This window comes from Colias eurytheme, chromosome 19, assembly GCF_061535395.1.
Source record: "Colias eurytheme isolate Ceu_HAF_F1 chromosome 19, ilColEury1 Martin Lab GWU primary, whole genome shotgun sequence".
In the NCBI taxonomy this organism is placed as follows: domain Eukaryota; kingdom Metazoa; phylum Arthropoda; class Insecta; order Lepidoptera; family Pieridae; genus Colias; species Colias eurytheme.
The window spans coordinates 7,833,354-7,848,452 of NC_142998.1; the positions used below are offsets into that span (position 1 = coordinate 7,833,354).

Consider the following 15,099-nt stretch of genomic DNA (forward strand, 5'->3'; position numbering starts at 1 on the left):
CTCAATTCTTTTCAAGTAGAAGCTCAAATAGAATTTCTTAGAATAGTCTGATTTTTCCGAGTTTTGAAATTTTAATGCTATTTCTAATTTAGGACAGGTGTTACTTGTATGACGTATTCTTATTCTCAAAGGTAAAAAATGGAATGGTGATTAACGATAAGATAATTTGGTTTCAAGTGATGATATTGCATTTTTATTGCAGCTCGTTTATCTAAATTATTATTTCCATTTTTATCCCTGAATTTTTCAGATTCTATCAATCTTTAAAACTCGCTCTTTTTAGGTTTAAGATTAAAGATAAAAATAAGGTTGCGCATTGCGTATTGAATATCTGAGGCTAATATTTGTTGTATGAGAAATGGATTAAAATCTCAATTACTTTCTCTCTCTCTATCTTTCTTAAATACGCAATCTTATGCAAACTTTTTGTTACCTATATTCAAAGAAATTTTGTAATATGTATATTTTTGTTTACAAGCTTTGTTTATTTGTCTCGAAGGCAAACTTAATTTATTTTCGAATATTTAATTTATTTATGATCTGTTAAATACCCACCAATATAACTTAGCATTCCAATCATTTATTAAATATTGTTTTAATTTTTTGAAGTTACTATTATGAATGAAATATGTATGTAATTAAGGAAATGTAATTTTACAACTTTGTGATTTGCCAGTTGGCACCATCAGTATTATATAGATATTTCCGAACCAAATACATTAAATAAAACGAGTTGAGAAATAATTCGACTTTTATTTAAACCAAACCACAAATCTTTGAATTTTTTCACAATACAACATTGAATACAATTTTTGAGGACGGCAACATTAAAGTATTGACACACATTTATGAGATTATTTACTGCTCTCAAGACGTGATATTTTGTTGCCATTTTAAAAACTAATTAAATGTAAAATAACTTTAACATCGAGATCCAAGACTAGTACATTATATCTGAAAGTACAGATGTTTAAAACCTTTGCTCAATAAGGTAAGGTTCAAGGTAATTTTTCACCTTGTGAATATAAAGTTTTCATCTGAATTGAACCCTGTCGTTATATTATTCATTTTATAATCAAATGTATTATAATTTTGATATATAGGAGTAGATGGGCGAGTTGAGTTGTGTTTGCATTGTTTTCGGGGTCTGGAAGCCATGGTCCGCATTGCCTGTATCCAGCTTCCTGTAATGAAAAATAAATACCTATTTAGTATAAATAGGTACCTATTAAAGTTAATAAAATCAAAAGCACAAGTATATTTACAGTTCGATTCCCAGCTGATACATTAATTCTTTTTCGGAAAGGATAAATAAGACGGTATACCAGTATCATATTGTAGAGGGGATTACTGTTTTCTGTCTTCTAACGTATATATACGTATGAAGTGCGTATAAGTGTATTAATTGGTGAACGTGTATGTTGCGTGGGCCTGTTTGAGTTTGCGTGTGCGTGCGTGTAAAAGGTTGTAAGGTGATGTATCTTTAAGGTTTATGTGTGTGTGTGTGTGTGTCACACAGAACAAATAAACCTCCTTTATATGTTCTGTGGTGTGTCATATCTTACCGCGGTATAATTATGCGGGTAGCACGTAGCTTGCGGCGGTCGCGCGGGGAGCGACACGCGCACGCGCCAGCACGCAAGCTGGCTCGCTGAACCACGTAGTGAGCTGACTTCACGCATTTGTACCTGTATTGCAAACGTTATTTAAAGAAAAAGCATGCAGTATTTCAGACAGTTGGTTAAAATAAATATTCACATATTCCTAATACTCTATCAATATTCAACACCATAAAAAATAGAAATTAGCAATAATGCTTTAAGTGGAGTTTTTGTTAGTGTTTTACAAGTATAATTCACTGAGTACCTTTTATATAAATCTTCGTCGAGTTAAAATCTTAGCGTATTAATTAGGTACCTAGATAATAATTCTTCGATCTAACTTCTATAAAACTATGTTTTTGATCTGTAATAAAAAGATTTATATTCAAGAAAAAAAATTACTTACTGGCTCGTTAACCAACGAGTCATCAAGAGGAGGTCCGGTGTAAGGGCAGTGCAAATAAATGGCGATCAGGATGAGGTTTGTGTCAGGAACTTCGGTTGCTACGAAGGGCCACTGGCACGGTTTCGCTGGACGATTTAGTACCTCCATTGCTTTTTTGTTCCGCTGTTTCAATAAATAATTATACATAGTGTTATATTTAGCTAAGAAACTCACGCATGCATTAATATTATATTATGGTCCCTACATGTTTAGGACCGCCTTTTTTCTAAGTAAACAATCATATCTTTAATTAAAAATAATGTATGAAACTTAATGTGTAGCACTTTGATATGAAAAACACGAAAGAGAACATAAACTATTCAAGTGAAAAAATAACACTATTACTATAGTATTATATTATCTGCGACACTACGTTGCGTTTTGGGTTTTGCGTTTTTACAAAAAATATCTTTACTTTATTTTATTTATCAACAGATGTACCTGTAGTTCATAAATCGGTCTGGAGCGGTCACAAGTGGCAACTCTTGTGCGGTTAATAACCACGCGCTCGTCGTACAACCGCTCGTATTTCTCCCGCTCGAAGTCGCGCTGCAACCGCTTGCGGCGCTTCTCTCGCTCCAGATTTGTGTCTCCGATCGCCATTGTGCCTTTTACCGTAATAATTATACTGCCATTTATAAATATGATACAATTTAATGTACAATTAATTAAAATATTAATGCTCCGGTGGGTTATGACTATGACACAAAAATTTGCTACCTACACGAAGTTTAACATTAAAAAACAGCAAGATTAAGCAGACTTTTTTTTAAATAAACAATTTTAAAACTGAAAATAAGTATCAGTTACTTACCGGTTGTTAATAGGCTCATAACAGTTATTAGATTTTGTGAAGCATACACAATGATCTTAATAGAACTCCAAAGAGACATGATAATTGATGGCAGTCTCTGAAACAATTTTATTATTACTATTTATTATTATTTACATAGGTTTTAAGTAAACTTAAACATTTAAGAACCTTGAGGAAATGCAGAAGTATTTCGATAATATTTTTTGTGATCTTTCTAATGCTTTATGTGTCAATTTCTACGAAATTGAGAATAATGTTCAAGATTCAGATCTTGAGCATCATTTCCTTTTTATTGATCTTACCGGATTCAAATTTTAATTAGACGTTCAAACATCGGCGAGCGGCGGCGGCAACGGCGAGGCGAAAGCAGTTTTGTAAATGGGTGTCCCACTAGGATATGTACAGAATATGTTCATAAATACTATAGGTATATATATACGTATAATTGGTTTAGTACTCACAGGAGCAGCTGCTTTCAGTTTTTCATCTTTCGGCGGGAAACAAACTCCCTGATAATCATGAATCCAACGTACTTTAAACACGCTTTCATTCAACAGAGCCTTCATTACCCCCGGGTGTTCAGTAGCGAGGTGTTTGTGTCTATCATTAGTTGCAGTTTGATCAGAAACGATCCAGCCAGCGTCATCTATAAGCACGCAGCTCCAATTTGTATGGTCACATTGCGGCTCGCATTGAGATTTATCTTCATGATTACACTGCATAAATGAAGGAAATGGACTTTAAAGTTTAATCATAAGACTAAGTAACAATAAAATAAAAATGAATCGTTATTGAGCTCAAATATGATGTTACAAGTTAAAAGGTACCTAGCTTTAGGCATTTACTGGGTATCAACCTTTGGTTTCTTTAGTATTTTTGATAAGTAAGTTTTTAAATATAAATAGAAAAAAATTATACATACGTGTGCATTTGTGATGGATTCCAGAACATCGTCGAGATGTTTGGGATGGAAGTGATAGCCGGCCACTCCGATGATACCTTGTTTTGTTGGGTGAGCCACAGTACGGGCTGCTGTCAGCCACTGCCATTGTGGACCTAACTGCAAAAAAAATTATTGTTATGATATAAACCCATTCTAAATCAATACTAATATTATAAAGCGAAATAGTTTGTTTGTTTGTTTGAAACGCTAATCTCAGGATTTACTGGTCCGATTTGAAAAATTCTTTCGGTGTTAGATAGCCCATTTATCGAGGAAGGCTATATAAGCAAGCTATATATTTTCACCACAGATTTTCACGCACTTGAGCAATGCGGGTGAAACCGCGGAGCACAGCTAGTTATAAAAATAAAGTGAGATATTAATTTTATTCAGAGGTTAATAATCGATTAATTATTTTACTAGCAACTTTAAAGTCTTTGTAAAAGTAATATGGTATAAATGTTATGAAATGATATAAATGAAATCAAATGATCAAACAAAAAGTACCTATAAAAAAACCTATAGCCTTTGCGTACGTGTTTTAAGCGATGGCTAGGCCACGTGACACTAAAAATCGATGAACCTAATTAATAATTACTAATATCTACACTAAGGCTCACAGGCGTCACTTCCACATCAGTGTTCCTCTTCCTCCCCACGAGCGGTACAGGCGCGTGCACCACGAGCGTGTCGGGCGTTGCAGACGCGCGGCGGTACCACGCCTCGAGCGGGCCGCGCGCCCACACAGCGCCCTCTATGGGGGCCGCGTGCGTACTCGCCGCGTGATACACGTGCCAGCGGGTTAATCCGCTCTCTATGTTAAATATGTTTTTAGTACATATATGAATCAGTTACCAATGGTAGTTAGAGCTATAATATTGAACATAAAACAAATTGTTCTCACATCTCGTTACGGTAAGATTTCATGACATGGCCCGTGGCAACGATCATGTTTTCACGAAGAAAAAAATTTTGAAACATGAATGATGCAGTTAAAGTTTATAAGGCGGCCATAAAGGGTGGTAAAAACATAGACATGGCATGGATTTGAAGAAAATGTAGGAATTTTTTTTAATAATAATATAAAATCTAGAGCATGACATAATAACTGCGTCATATCCTGGAGATTTGAAAAATAAATTAAAATCAATTACATATAATGAGTGACTTCAAATCTTATCATGAAATAAATCTTGTTCTGAATATATTTTTCGTGTTATAAATCATCTTTATCACGTTAATAACGTAATGAATTTATTTTTAAAACAGAGCCGACGAACAATTCATCATCTTTTTATCTCTAGAGTAACTATATTTAAATTTTCTCATTGGCACATTTTACATAACTAAAATTAAGTGTTAAATATTAAATAAATGAATAAATTTATTTTATTACCAGGGAAAGTAAAAGTATGTACCCACGAATTATCTGCGACTCTAGCTCCGCTTTTCTACGAACATGCCCAATATTCTTAAAGATCTTTAACATCTAAAGTACTATCACAGTCCACACATATGTAAATACATCATAATATAATATGTACTTGTAAGTACTTTGAATAGGTACTTCTTTTACAGATTTTTCCTCTTTTTCTTATTTTTTTTTTTATATTAACTGATTGAATAATGAAAATGCTCATTTTTATATACATTTTGATCTATATTAACAAATGAGACAATATGCTTCGTATTATTCTACAATACCTGTGGCAAGGAAGGTGGTTATGGAACCAAGAAGGCACGTAGAGCAGTCCTGCTCTCGGCCCTCATGTTCGAGCGCCCAACGCCGCGTGCTGATCGCTTCGTGGCTCAACCGGGCCATTAGGTCTTCATTACCTTTATTAAAATTATTTTCAATTACCTTTATTATTGGTGATCAATTTAACAATTTCTTGGGTTTTGTAGTACATACTTTGTATCACAACATAAAGGGTTGTGGAATGAAAATTGGACAGAACATTGTGTTGGGCAAATAAACAAACGATTACCCATAATTTAGTTTAATTGATGTTTAATTCAAAGCTTTGGTAGTTAACTACTATATTATCTGATGTTTATATGAAATATAAATTTCGTCGGCCTCTCAATAAATTTGTTGCTACTCAATTGAAAATTGTAATTAAAAACTACACAATTGAAAATTTAAGGTATCAACTATCAGGTAACTTACAATGGTAGGTCTTTTCAAACAAAGTAGGTGGTATTGGAGAGAACAAATGCTTCATTTTTTGCATAGCGAAGTTCGGTTCATCTCTGCGTCGGCGCAGGAAGTGTAACACTTCTAACTCACGAGAATCAAAGTGAGGCTCTATGTGTCTACAATATAACCTGTAAAAACATGCTTCCACACATTATTTATAAAACAAAAAAAAAACGATTCCGAGAGCCTATCATCTCTTAAATAAAGTTTAAATTCCCTCAATTCTATATAACACATAGGTACCTACAATTAACACTGTACCTATGTTTTATTTAGAACGTTACATAGTCTTTTTATAGCCAGTATCTATAACGCAATAAACCAACTACAAATTTAAAACTGGTACAATAATAATTCGTATGGTCGTTTTTGAATAACATGTTTTTTCATAAACGCTCAAAAGTAAGAATTTGAAAAATATATTGTACATATTTTCATTGATTTATATCTCACCAGTCAGGATGTACCGAAAAATCGGTACCAGACAATGCTTTCACAGCGTCTTCTCCCAACTTCTGTGTCAGCTCTCCAGCCGGCGCCGCGTGATACAAGTTGTATGTCGGCAACGACACAATCAGTGTGTAATGATCGTGAATCCTTCGCCAATGATAATCTCTCATTTCTAACATTACCCGCATTCCGTTATCATAAATACTTTTAGCATACATTGACCTAAAGCCTTGAGGTTCTTCGATCACTAATGCTTTGCGGAACTGAAAAAATATAATTGAGAGATTTGCGTTTTTTATTGTATTATCAAACTTTAATTGTTATAAAATACTTAAATTAGACATTGAAATAGCATTTTCGGAATTAAGAAATCTTGGACATCCCGATTTTCATGTTCATTTCATGTTCAACTCTATGTTCACGTTATGCATTATAACATACCTAAGTATACCTACGTACTTACGTAGATGTTGCGTAGATTTCAAACTTAATAGTAAAATATATACTTAATTAAGTTATTAGTTTTAAAATAATTTTAAAGTCTATTTGTGGTTTAATTATAAAGCATAATTTAGTTTCTGGAAACTTACATCAAGCCATTCCTGTGGATAATGCCTAGCATAGTGGTCGACAGCTGGTTGCTCAACATCTAAAAAGTCTACAGTTCTATATCCAGGTCTTAGAATATCGCCTTCGAACTGTAATTTTAGTAGATAAAATAGTCTTATCATGTACCTATTATTTGATAAATCTATATTGCAAAGCTGAAGAGTTTGTTTGTTTGTTTGAACGCGCTGATCTCGGGAACTACTGGTCCGGTTTGAAAAATTATTTCGGTGTTAGACAGCTCATTTATCGAGGAAGGTTATAGGCTATATATCATCACGCTACGACTAACAGGAGTGGAGCCACGGGTGTGAAACCGCGCGGAGCAGCTAGTTAATAATAAAATGAGTAGCCTGTATAAAATTGAAATATGTACATGGCAAAGAAATAGCATTTTTTTATGCAATAGGAGGCAACAGAGCAGACGCGTCACCTGGTGGTAAGTGCTTCACGTCGCCCATATGTACCTACCCACAGTGCCAGAGACATTGTGAGTATGTTGTAGGCCTTTCTTTTTGTATAAAGTGAAGTCCCGTGTCCCCGTAGTGGGGTAGGGGGCAGATGCATTATTCATACATCTGTTTCACTGATCGATTTTTCTTTAGGGACAAGTAGGTGATCAGCCTTCTGTGTCCTGCCAGACCAAGACATTTTTTTTTTTTTTTTCGTCTCCACCGGGAATCGAACCCAGGGCCCCTCGGTTCTACGCTCACGCGTCAACCACTGTACCGAGGAGGCGGGCCATCTTTTTGTATAGAGTATGGTAATTTAAGGAATAAGAATTTAAAGAACTATTCCAACGTATTTTATAAAACTTTACATCTGAGCTTCTGAAAAAAGGAACATATTTTATAATTTTTAATTGATGCTTTTTAGACAGAAAAGATGTAATTTGGAAATTCAAGTGTCTAAATATGTGGGTAAATTTTATTAATAGCTGAACAATACTGATATTTGTATACGTAGTATATTATTATTAGTCTGTGCTGATATGTAGGAATTTATAAGATCCGGACCACTTTCAAAGAAATTCGCGAAAAAAACATTCTTATCTATATCTCAACTCTTTTCGATATCTATTGATCAAAATATAATGCAACTACGATGTAATATTTAACGATTATTATCGACTTAATAACAAGTTTTAATATATTGTCTTTTACGTGACACATGTCTTTAATTATAATTAAAGTTTTGATTTGATTTGACTTTACCCGAAAATAAAAAGCAGTTTGAGCTTTTTGTTAAAAATAATCACAAAATGTAAAACAAAACACAATACACCTATCCATGTAGTATATATACATATATGTATATGTAATAAAAATAATTGAATATGATACTTACGACTGGTTTCGTATTGTTATGCAGAACAACGTTACCGCGGTGATCCAAGAGGCAGAGGGAGCCACCTGCGCCTAACTATGCAACATAAGTTTTAGATACGTAGTATGTATATTATTATTAGTCTGTGGTTTTAGCATAAAACAAATTAAATGTCACAGTAACGTTATACAATGTCGTTCTATAAGTGTCTATAAGTTCAGCCGTTACTTTAAAGTTTAATTGATTACTATAACCACCTATAACCCTTTCGTGTAGGAAGATGACAAAAAGTCTGCACAAAGCAGTCTAGTCAAGAAAATCTCTCAGTGAAACATAAGCAGGGCATCGGCGTCATACATTGTAATTCACAAGAGAGCAACAGACTTACCAAATAATAAGGCAATATAAGTTTTAAATGGTCCAGTGGAATATCGACACCAGCGACACCTAACAGTCTATTTACAGGATACTGAAAAAAGATAGAAGAGATAATAGAAGATAGGTACTTAATTGAAATGACGGAATACCTACTGAGAAAAATGAAATCTACTTTTTAATTATTGATCTTGACTTTACGGATTAAAAAAATATTCTATTATACTTTATATCTTAAACATAATTAACTAAAATGAAAGGATTAAGGAAATGTGTGTTGTTATTATTAAGATAATAATGCTTTGTTTTGTTGATTCATAGGAGCATAAATAAAATAGTAATCATTCAACTATTTTATCTTGATAGCTTCTATGTATCTAGAGTATTTACGAACATAATTAATCAATTAACTATATTTTAAATGTCCATATTACTGTTAAAGTAGACAATAGTTTCAAGTGTTCGGTGAATGTTCAAAGAAATTGTTGATTGTGGAAGATTATTAATCATACATACCGTTCGTGTAGAGTTCCTTTGCTTTTCCTGTAATCGAAAACGATAAAAATCAGTGAGACATTTATCAGATTTACGACTTAATTTAAATTAAAAAATAATATACGTGTTGTGAACTGCTATCGTTGCAAGATATATATCGTAATTGTATCAGTTAAATTTTTCCACATAATTATTATTTTAATTAATATTCCTTTGGAAAAATGTATTCGATTAGATTTTTTTCCGTCAATTAGAAAAATGCATTTATGTTGTTTTTCAGCTACAATTTTTCTCACCTCATCTAACATAACCGTGATGTTCTGAAATAAAACAAGTTTCAACTACATTAAATAAAAATTGGCAGAATATTATATTCACATAGTTACACATATTAGTGTAAATAATCTAGTAGTACAGTTGTTACCTCAGATGTTGTACTTTCGAAAACAGGCACAGCCACGCTCACTTGTAGTCTGTAGTTCATGTCCTCTCCTTCGTAGTATTGACCTTTGTTGTTCTAGAATTTATTAATTTTTATTTTTATTATTTCTATCAATACCATATTCAAGCACAAAATATATTTTTTTGTTTGAGTATTTAGGTAAAGTAGGAAAGGTCATGTTGAGTACAGATTTGTGCTATTTTTTTCGAGAAGAGGCAACCTCTTTATACTCACTAATTTATACATATGCGCTTCACCGTTGCTAACGTCTTTCAGGAATTTCTCTTTGTTCCTTCTCAATTGTTTGTATCGATATACTTGTTCTGCGCTTTCTTTTTGCTCCCAATGAAATTCTCCACGTCTTGGGTCCTAAAATAAAGCTTAAAATTAGTTCCATAGCTATTGAAAATTAATGAGCTTTTGAATTGATCTCCATTTAATAGTTTTTTGTCTTATGCAATATCTCAAATTCTCCCTGCATCATGTCGCATAAAAAAAAATCAAACACAGAAAGCATGAAATATTACAACTGACTCTTTGATAGCGAATTGCGATATCACATTATGCATAATTATGATGATACGCACCTTCTTGTTTACTACATCATATGATTATGGATAAATCAATATATGTCCGACCTGCTAAATCCTTAGTGTCCTATAAGCAAAGCTTTTGCTCTTGGGTGTTCTTCAATGAGAACGAAATTCAAAATAAACCAATAATAAATGGGAAATTACCTCTATATGCGCATAAACGTCGCTATACACCCTAAGGCGCTTCTTTCGCTGCGCCACAAGCGGCCGTTCCAGCACCCGTAGGATCTTGATCACCTGTTCTGTGACGTCAGAGTGCGTGATGAATTCCGCGAAGTAACCATCGCGCTCACAGCTCACTGCGTCACCGTATAGACGTGTGTAGTCACGTAAGCCGTTCAAATCGTGGAGCCACATCACAAATAGCCTATAAAAAAGTTTTCTTTAATATAATACGATAGACTTAAATTTTTTCTGGAATGAAATTAGGTTAATTTGAGTGCTGACAGCGACAGGTAGAGTCTTTAATTACGACTCTACATTTTTCATGCCTCAAAGAAACTTCGGTTAGCATAATACCAAAAAACGGTCATGATTTTATGTTTAAGTAATTGTTGTCTGGATAATTTTCATTTGTCATACCTTATTTTACCTTCAGGATCGAGTTGACGCATTAAAGTAGTGTAATTATAATACAGACTGTCGGTGACTAGCACAATAGCTTGCTGGCAAGCCTGTGGGCGGTTCAAATGTGTCTGTTTCTTTAACAACTGTACAGCGTATGCTAGAGCATCTCCTATTAATGATTCGTTTACCATTTTTTGTAACTTAAGTGCTGACATCATAGCCGCTGAGTTAACGTGATTTGCCTTAAATATATTAAAAAAATTGTTATGTGAATGTTTAATATTTTTAAGTCCAATTAGTTGTTACCGTGGTCTTATTATAACAATACTTACTGGAACAAGCTTCTCGTTAAAACAGCTTATAGGCGATTCTACAACTAAGTGAAATCGTAATACGTTTACTTGATCATCGTCTGTGAGTGCATTTAGTAGAGTGGATGTGAAAATCTCCGCTGTAATAAATAAAGTTACATAAAAGTTATTTTAATAAGGCCAAATTATTACAGCTATAGTCTTAAGTAAAATTTCAAGTTCGCGTCATGGAAACACCGTAACGTCATGGAGAAAGGCGACGATTTTGGTATCTATGAAACTTGCTAAAGAAGTTTCACATCGGATACGTGTGCTCAGCATACACGCTGTTTTTATAGGAATTTAAATCTCACCAATGACTTGATTAGAAGAGTTGTCCATAGATCCCGATGCATCAAGTAGTATGAGCACATCCCGTGGCGCCCCGCTGGCGCTCACATACCACGGCCGTAGGCGGCAATCATACACGTCTTCAGCTTCCACATTTAGGTTGTATAGACTCTGCCAGAGCGCAGCTTTGAGAAGAAATATATGAAGAATGATTTACAGATTAGATTTAAAGAACAAAGCAGCTAATAAAGAGAAATAGAGCCATGATTAGGGCGCATTCGAGGCTCTACTTTTCCTAGAAATGTATGTAAAATACAATTATTAATTGTCTTCTTTAAGTTGTCTCGTGTATTAGTTGTTTTTCATGTAGAACTAAAACGGGAATAGCTTTCTTGAGTAGGTTTGGTTCTTGAACCATAGACAAGTTACTTTTCACGCTTTGATTTTTTTTGTATTCTATAGTAGAATATGAATGATATTCTAATGTAATATAGGGAAAGGTTTTTTGTTTAAATCTAAGTTTATTTGGAAAGTTTGTAGCTGACGATATAACATAAACTGTTTCGTAAAGCTTTTTAAATCCCTTATATTATCGTAAATCGTAATCTTACCCGGATAATGTCTAAGGAATCCTTTAGCACTGCACATGTACTGGAAATCAAGGGTAGCGTCTTGAGCGTAGTTCTCACGAAAGGTGGGTAGTAGACCTTCAGACCAATAAAGATGTTGCTGGACACGAGGGTCTGGCAAACAATCACAAATAATGATTATCGACTGTATTATCGAATATGTATATGAAAATTTTTGCTCGAAAATAGAGTTGTTGAAATTAATTGACTTTTGGTTCAATTGAGTTTTCAAACAGAAAATAAGCATTTAATTTGTCGTTATACCACACATTAAATAAATAATAATAAATAAATAATTAATAAAATAGTTAATAATAAAATAGATAAATAAATAGTTAATAATAATAATTAATCAAATAATTAATTAAATAGTTCCTACGTCATGCTACGAACATAAATAAAAAAATGTTTCTTTTGAATTTTAGCCCTAAAAAATCTCTTTGCAGGCATACACAATTCACAAATTACACTACACAATTTATTTATAGTACCTACTTGAATAATTTTGATTTATTTTTAACATTCTATTCAACATATATTATTATGTATTTTTAATTTATTTACCGCAAGCAAATACTTCAGCGACGACGTGCACACTGCTCGTCTCCAAGGAAACCCGTGCGTTGAAATGTGCACTGCTCTGTAGTTTCAATTTGTTGAGGCTTTTACATGATGTCGACATCTCCCACATGCTTTCAGTGGGCTCAGCTTTTTTTAAAACATCTAAATCCTACAAAATTATAAAACAGAATTTTTAAGTGTACCTACTTACTATTTAACTTATAGATATTGATCTTCGCGAAGTTGTTATTAATTACACTTTTCCTTATTTTTATGAAAATTTGAGTTGTAAATATTTTAATTTTCTGCACAATAATTTCGTGGACTTGAAAATACATATATAAGGAAATGATATAAAAAAAAACTTTAAACTTAAAATCAGATACGAAAATGATTAAACCTGTAAGTCTGAGTAAGTTCCGTAATAAATTATTGAACTAGTTATTCTAGCATTAACGATCGTTAATGAAGGCGCCAAGTAGGCGCTTGATTTCAACAACCAACATCAAAGTGAAGATCGAATCTATAGATATAATGGTTAACATAGCGCCGTTAATTGTACCTTGTTAACTGCAAAACAAATAGATATAAATAATTATAGAATGAAGGCGACTAATTATTTTGTATTAATATTAATTGATAGGTATTATTTGACCGTCTCCTTGGTACAGTGGTTGACGCGTGAGTGTAGAACCGAGTGGTCGTGGGTTCGATTCCCAGTGGAGGCGAAGAAAAAAAAATGTCTCAGAAGGCTGATTACCTACTTGCCCCTAAAGAAAAATCGATCAGTGAAACAGATGTATGCATAATGCATCTGCCCCTTACCCCACTAGGGGACACGGGACTTCACTTATTATTTGAAATATTTAAAGTCTTCGATATATTTCAGATGTACATTTTTACTTTTGAATGTCTTAATTAACTCACCACACTGTGATCAAAAGTGTAATTAAAAGGTGGTTGTATTTTATTTTCTAGATTATGCGTCGATAATTCTTCAGCCTTTCTCATTATAGCTTCAGCGGCTTTAACTCTTCTATCTAAAAGGTCCTCTAAAGCCTTCGCAGCTTTCTCTAATATATCTTTTCCATTTCGTAGTTCAATTTTTGTATCAGAGAACCCTTTTGATAAAACGTCTCTACGGACAACTTTTCTTTCTACTTCATAAAGGCGCTCGTGTATTTCGTATACCCATTTTTTTATCCTAAAAACATGTTCGTGTGATAATCAAAAACAAATAATATCCAATAAATTGTACTTAGAAAACTTAAATAAGTTTTTCATAAAATATGACGTATAATAATTAGAATTGTATCTACAATTATATTAACTAAAGTTAAAATGCACACCCAAGTGCACCTTTTTATATTCTGTAATTTTATTTAAATAATCTAAAGCAAACTTAAGATTTATTTTTGCGTGGATATGCTCATTCCTCAAAACATTATTTATTTATAAACATCTGGATATTAAGATTTTCATCATAATAAAAGTGTAGAAATAAAAGTCTACAACTTACTGTTCCCGACTAATTATTCTCGGCATGTTTGTCGGTTTTTTTGACATCGTATCCTTAATTTTAATATTGGTCACATTATTTATTTTCAATGAAATATTTTTGGCTTTGCTTTTGTTTAGCAATATGTAACTTTGATGTTCCTCGAGCGATTTTCTAATACCTTCGACATTGTTTTTATTCACACCTTTTGCTTCGATAAATGTAACTAGATATAATAGAAGAAGGAATAGGTTTAACTTCATGTTTATTATTGTTATTGTTGTTGTTTTGTTTATGATTGAGTTCTGTAGTTTGTGTTAACAGCGCGGTAGGTAGGAGCGAACTGCGCGCAGCCTCTCATAATCACATCTGAAGATTGGCTCCCGCCCGTCTGGCGTCAAGTCGCCTCCTACCGCTTATGAGCTTTTAAGGGATGTTTTTCTCGTAAATTGTAGCAATGTTGCTTGCAAATTGCTGTTAAAATGCCGTTCATTGATACTAAAGCAGCTTTATTGTTCGTTATATTTTTTTGTATCTGCTGTTTTATTTAGTTTCATTGTTTATTGTGTCTATGCTCTGCGATATTCCAGTAGTCAAACGGAATATTCAGGTCAATATTTAAAAGTACTAAGTAGTAAGTAAATTATAACATACAGAAAATTAAAAACGAACCACATCAAAATCTGTTAACCATTTTAAAAGATTCAAGTATACAGAGACATGGATAGAGAAAGCGACATGTTTAATACTAGGTATGTAGCAATAATTATATCTTAACAAACGATGTCTTTTCTAATTCTTTATGCTGCTAACTAAGAATGCAATGCGAGCATCATACGGGAAGTAATTTCAATATTAAAGAACAAAAAACTATTCTCAATAGTATAAAAATAATCATATTTGAAGAAGTAAA

The 15,099-nt window shown here is 33.1% G+C and overlaps 2 protein-coding genes across 2 annotated transcripts in view; both read right to left on the bottom strand.

The window, feature by feature from the left end:
• LOC149900250 (leucine-rich repeat protein 1-like) overlaps positions 1 to 15,099 on the bottom strand; it is a 100,427-nt gene that overhangs the window by 39,166 nt on the left and 46,162 nt on the right. The gene's annotated exons all lie outside the window — the stretch shown is intronic.
• On the bottom strand, positions 797 to 14,449 carry LOC149900257 (voltage-dependent calcium channel subunit alpha-2/delta-4-like). The gene is made up of 26 exons (XM_090113005.1): positions 14,208 to 14,449; positions 13,616 to 13,892; positions 12,692 to 12,857; positions 12,110 to 12,241; positions 11,522 to 11,683; positions 11,190 to 11,308; positions 10,873 to 11,099; positions 10,435 to 10,657; positions 9,932 to 10,066; positions 9,680 to 9,772; positions 9,552 to 9,575; positions 9,277 to 9,303; positions 8,774 to 8,854; positions 8,407 to 8,481; positions 7,044 to 7,151; positions 6,457 to 6,716; positions 5,974 to 6,131; positions 5,508 to 5,639; positions 4,424 to 4,617; positions 3,783 to 3,920; positions 3,322 to 3,576; positions 2,861 to 2,957; positions 2,488 to 2,654; positions 2,008 to 2,169; positions 1,566 to 1,688; positions 797 to 1,184 (listed from the first exon to the last, which is right to left on the bottom strand). Exons 1-26 carry the CDS (start codon positions 14,447 to 14,449, stop codon positions 1,065 to 1,067), a joined length of 3,897 nt encoding a protein of 1,298 aa, XP_089969131.1. The 3' UTR covers positions 797 to 1,064.

Coding starts and splice junctions, on each gene's coding strand:
- LOC149900257 (XM_090113005.1), bottom strand. CDS start 14,449: ATGAAGTTAAACCTATTCCTTCTTCTATTATATCTAGTTACATTTATC. Junction 11,684..12,109: donor ATTCCTTAGACATTATCCGG/GTAAGATTACGA, acceptor TTCTTCTCAAAG/CTGCGCTCTGGCAGAGTCTA. Junction 2,170..2,487: donor GACCGATTTATGAACTACAG/GTACATCTGTTG, acceptor TTATTGAAACAG/CGGAACAAAAAAGCAATGGA.